Source organism: Limulus polyphemus, unplaced genomic scaffold (assembly GCF_000517525.1).
Source record: "Limulus polyphemus unplaced genomic scaffold, Limulus_polyphemus-2.1.2 Scaffold2083, whole genome shotgun sequence".
Lineage (NCBI taxonomy): Eukaryota > Metazoa > Arthropoda > Merostomata > Xiphosura > Limulidae > Limulus > Limulus polyphemus.
The window spans coordinates 154,159-159,755 of NW_013667693.1; the positions used below are offsets into that span (position 1 = coordinate 154,159).

Sequence of the window (5,597 nt, forward strand, 5' to 3'; positions counted from 1 at the left end):
AGTAGCCAGTTCTCTATAAAGTGACATTGATTAAATAGCATAGAAACATACTTAGTGTATGTATAAAAAGTTAAGTATTTAAAAGCATTTTACAGTGTGACAAAAGTGTGTATTTTTGTTATCTCTACAAAAAATTTTTTAAATAATTTTAGGTCTGACTATGCAGGCAACTATTCTTGCATACATGTTCACTTTAGTTGAAGTTGGAAAAGTTTCTGTTCCACTGAATCCCACAGTACAGAATAATGGCCAGAATAATGTCACTTATGTACAAGAATTTGTGGCTAGCTTACTTAAGATGGCCTTCCCTCATCTTTCACAGTATGTATGAACATTGGATGATGATTGCTGTAAACAGAGCATTTTTTCATTGCTCTGTGATTGTTTTGATTAACTTACCTCAGTTCTCGCTGTTTTTGTATGTATTTTAGACCAGATGGCAGTAAATTGAAATTATTAGATTTATAGTTAACACTGAAATGTATGTATGAGAAATGTCAGCCTTTATCGTTATTTTTCTTCATTAATTCACAGACCTTTGCCAGTTCCAGCCCAATGGCAATATATTATCATTTCTGTTTACATTCCTAAAAATTAATAATTCATAAATGTCTCCACATCCAAAAAACAGAATCTTTCAAACATGAAGTATGACAATTGAAAATGTTTTTGAATCTAGATTAGATTTTTCAGCAAAATGTATGAAGAATGAAGTAAATTTGAGTACATAGCTGTATAACATTATTTTATGCAATATGCCTGTGATTTGTCTGTTAAAGGTAATTGTTACTTTTAAAGAGGAGTAGTATCACAGTATTTAGTTTTTTATCTTCTGTTGTTGTTTTTCTCTCCTATTGAGTCATAAATAGCTTAGGTTTTTATTACTCTATTGGTGAAATAAAACTTGTTATGAAGCCATGAACCAATCATGAAATGGAACCAGAAAATGTTAATTGTTAGTTATTTTATTTACCCAAACATTATTAAATAAAATTAGTAGAAATGTAAGACTTGTGATTGTATTAAAAGTTTTGTGTAAATAATGATTAAAAAGTGGTGTTTTTCTATGTAATTTAGATCAGATAACAAACAGTAAGTTAAAATTATTAGATTTATAGGTAACACTGAAATGTATGTATGAGAAGTTTCAACCTTGATCATTAATTTCTCTTTTATTAATTTACATCCCTTTATCCTTTCCAGCTAAGGTGTATTTTTTATTAATCAAATCTGAAAAACAGACATTTTAAATACATGGCATGATATATGTGGTGACAGCTTTTGAAATATAAATTTAATTTTTGGTCAAGTTATGATTTATAATACAATGAAAACCACTACATAACATTGCTATTTACTACACTGTTATCCGTGCACTACATAATAGCTGAACCAATAGTCAGTGTTGATACTTCTATCATACATAAGTCAAGTAATGCTTATGCTACACAATTTTGTTGAAAGAAATGGTGCAGTAAAGAAATTTAAAGTATTAAAACTAATAGAAATAGTTGATATTCGTGTCACTCTATTTTATGGTCTACATATAATAATACAACTTACACTACTTACCTTTGACTGATTGCAAAGTATGATCCCAGTGTTTCTTGATGGCTTGGCCTCAGACTAAACTTGTTATATACAAAAAAATAATTGCCAAGGAAATTACTTTAATAAAATGTATAAACACACAGAGAAACTGATTAAGTTAATACTTTTCTGTGACCAAAAAATAACATAATACCCCTAAATGATAGCAAAAACTCCCATACTGCCTACAGGAACATCAACTTGAATTGAAGAATTATAACAGCTTTTAATTAAGTTATTGTTTACTGATATAAGGAAGATGGTAAATTCTATGACAAATTGATAGAAAGAAAATAATTCCATGTTTCAGGAGATATATTTACAATTTTGAGAACTTTAGAAAGAAGAAAGTTGTACAAAAACATACAGATACTTGAATTTCTTAATTCTTGACATTGTGAACTGTCTATATTAAGACCTATTCACCAGTCAGCCAAAAATGTTTCCACAAAAACCAATGTTTTAGTTGTTTCTTATACAACAAATTACTCATTAATATGAAAAGTTATTGAACTGAATTAGGTAGTCAATGAAAGAGTAGATTGTAATTTCTGATGAAAGTTTGTAATGGTTTGTCTAACAACATAAAGGAGCACCTACCTAATAATTAGCCAGTTTTATTATAAATACAAATTTGACTAAAGTCACTTTACTGGCATATATAGGCCCTCTGGTTGAGTGTATCATAATTTAATTTCTAAACTTTCTTTATTGAAATTATGTTTAACACATGAGATTTTTATTATTTTGTTGTGCTTTTAATCTGTTATTACTTTAAGAATTAGTTTTATTAATGAAGGAGACACTTTTTTATGTCATATCTTTTGATGCTAGGCAAGTTGCTAACATGTTATGCAAGGAATATTTTCTGATATACTATTTCTCTGATTGCAGAAATCAAATAAAAATTACTGTTCAGGGGTTCTTCAATCTTGATCAGGACATTCCTGCCTTCAAAGAACATTTAAGAGATTTCTTGGTCCAGATTAGAGTAAGTACTAATTACAAAAAATTGTTGATCACTGTTTAAATCGTATGCAAACAACCTGAAAGGGTTTCAAGGGATTGTATGTGTTTTCTGTGATCCACTTTAAAATAGTAGTTAATAAATCAGTTATTTAAAAATGTTCTTCAGTGCTTCCACATGCATTATACTACAGTAATGTATTAAAGTAGGATATTCATACTTAATGGAAGCAAATACAGTTGGCTGTAGTTAACTTGTTAAGGTTTCACCACTTAACTATAAAATGCAGTGTGTTTTTAAATTTCTAGGAATTTGCTGGAGAAGATGACAGTGGTCTATTTCTGGAAGAAAGAGAAACAGCTCTTCGGCAAGCTGAGGAAGAGAAGAGGAAAATTCAGTTATCAGTTCCAGGAATTTTGAACCCGCACGAGATTCCCGAAGAGATGCAAGACTGACCCTGTGCAACTGCAGTAAATGCACTCTGCCACTGTTATAACATTTTTTCATCACCCCATTGTTAAACTTTATGGAAGACCCCTAAATTATGTCTGAAAGTTTTATATTAATCTTGTCTTACATGGAACAACTTTTGAGTGAATGAAATTATTCTGGGCAGTGTTTTCGGTCTTGAGTGCTTGTATGCAACAGAAGGATATCATTTTATGTTGGAAGCCACGAGAGTCCAGTTATTACATATAAGTGGGTATGTTAACATTCTTCCCTTCTGTGGACAAACAAAAATCACTAATTGTTGACATTGTCTTTTGTGGAACACTTGTTTTACATGGCCTTTTTTTTTTAAGAGCATCAGTCTAAGTTTCAAGTGAACTTTACATCATCACTCCCAATAAATATGTGCAGTATGCTTGATGAATGTTTCTCTACCTGCAGAGTATGTTGTGTTACATGAAGCAGATGAGTGAACAAGTCAAAGTGATGGAATTTAGGGACGGTATGTGGAATTAATAGCTAATAGGAGAGTCTTGTCTTGATCTGGTGTGTAAGTTAAAAATGTATGAAAACTGTGTATGATATTGAAAAGTCTGAATCCAGTATGAATAAAGTTTTACAAATATATAGTGTTTTACATATTCTTAGGTTTAAAACTATTTTTGTGTCTGTTTGTCAGTTTCTTTGAATTGCAAAATTGTGTTTTAATTTCTTTATTTTTCTTAGAATAACATTTATAAGTTCATACATGTAGTCATTAGGGCTGCAAAACAAACTTTATAAGGAATAAATTAGTATGGAATTTATTTTAAAAAGACTTAAAATTAATATGAAATAGTTGTTCAGTGGATTAGAAAAACTGATTTGTGTTGTATTCTTTTTTCAGAGTGAAGTGCAGAAAATGTAAGAATGAAAAAAATTTAGCATTTATATTACATTGTCATTTCTTTTGGTAGTTCATCAGATAAATGATTAGATGATAATTTCCTTACTTCAGTTTAGATTTGTGATTTAATGTTTTTCATTATGTGTTTTTGTATTTTGAATTAGGACCACTGTTTATTTATTACAATAATGAATCATTTTCAACTCATTGTTTTCAGTTTTCAAACACTGAATATACAGAAAAGAGTTGCAAATTAATCACATTTTACTTCACTTTTGTGCACTAATTGTTGGGAGGGAGTAATCCACTTTAGAAATTAATGTTGCTTCACTCAGAAGCTTCATGTTGATATCCATCATTATGGACACTATTTAAATGTGTAACTGAATTAGCATTGAACATATTAACTGAAAGGGAAACGAGTTCACATGATTATGTTACTTTGTGTGTGTGTGTGTAGTTGGTATATGCTTCTGTTACCTGGCTTGGTATGATGAGGATGATAGTAGGAACAATGTGTCTCATGTTTGTAAATTAGTAATTTTTGAAATAAAAAAAAAATCAGAACTTTATTTATAGTTATTTTTTTCTCCAGCCAGTAATTCTTTATATAAGAATCTGGATTTGGTTTGGTGAATATAGAAAATACATGACAAAATTATAAAACTGAAATCAAAGAACCTCATGATTGAAGCACACATTACTTTATTGTGACAGTAAGCTAATTTTTATACATAAGAACAATGATTTTCAAATGAAGTACATTTCTTAACATAAGGTGAAGAAGATAAACTGTCTATATAGGATAAGTTTAAGACCTCTGATTACAATAAATACCATGTATTGACATTTATAAAAGCTCAGAAGTATATATGGTGAGAGGATAGTAATTTTATTTCTATGTATATAAAACTTTTAGACATTCAGTCACAGGAGGTGTAAAAGAAAATGCTATTTGCTAACTATATGGAGAAGTTTTTATTATTATTATTATTATTACATTCTGCAGATAAAACGTTAGCCTATCTTAGAAGAGAGAGAGATTACTCCTAAACTTAACTAAATTGAAGGTTTTATGCACTATTCTTTCAACAACTTATTAGTAGATTAATTTCATTATGTTTGTTTAGTACAGCTTATTGCAGTTTTTAATTTCTTTATCAGAACTACAGTTTACAAAAAAAACTGTCGATGGTACCTAGAATGTAGATAATACATTGACTATTCTTTATGAGGCTTCATTAAAACTACTGTATTTTTCTTCATATATATATATATATATATATATATAAGGTAATTTGAGGAATAGTACATAAATGATGCAATAACCTTTTTTTTCCCCCCCTTAAAATATCCAAAAAAATTTTTCTTGAAGAGAACAATTGTAGGTAAGTAAATGTTTCTTTTAGCTTAATATTTTTCATGTACCTGTTATATCCTTTTGACATTGAAGTAAGCCAGCATCACACATTTTGTGAAGTACAAATATGTAATTAACAAAATATCAAGTGTATCTGCCTAAGAGTGAACTGTTGGTGCTATGCCTAAATTTAGTGATTTCGTGACTTCAGGATTGAAATCTTAGGTCTCTACATAATAAATAGAAAATCAAACTAATTTAAATATATAGGGAATATCTGCAACTTGAAAAATTACTTCATTTCAAAGAATTAAATTCATACGAACTATTTTTCAATATTAATC

The 5,597-nt window shown here is 29.1% G+C and overlaps 1 protein-coding gene across 2 annotated transcripts in view; it reads left to right on the top strand.

The window, feature by feature from the left end:
- LOC106465877 (exportin-1-like) overlaps positions 1-4,465 on the top strand; it is a 73,452-nt gene extending 68,987 nt beyond the window's left edge. For both annotated transcript variants that reach the window (XM_013926117.2, XM_022393832.1), the window contains exons 27-29: positions 153-321; positions 2,485-2,581; positions 2,866-4,465. In XM_013926117.2, the coding sequence (XP_013781571.1) occupies positions 153-321; positions 2,485-2,581; positions 2,866-3,012 (413 nt within the window). In that variant the 3' untranslated portion in view covers positions 3,013-4,465. The remainder of the gene's footprint in view (positions 1-152; positions 322-2,484; positions 2,582-2,865) is intronic.
- The last annotated feature ends 1,132 nt before the right edge of the window (positions 4,466-5,597 follow it).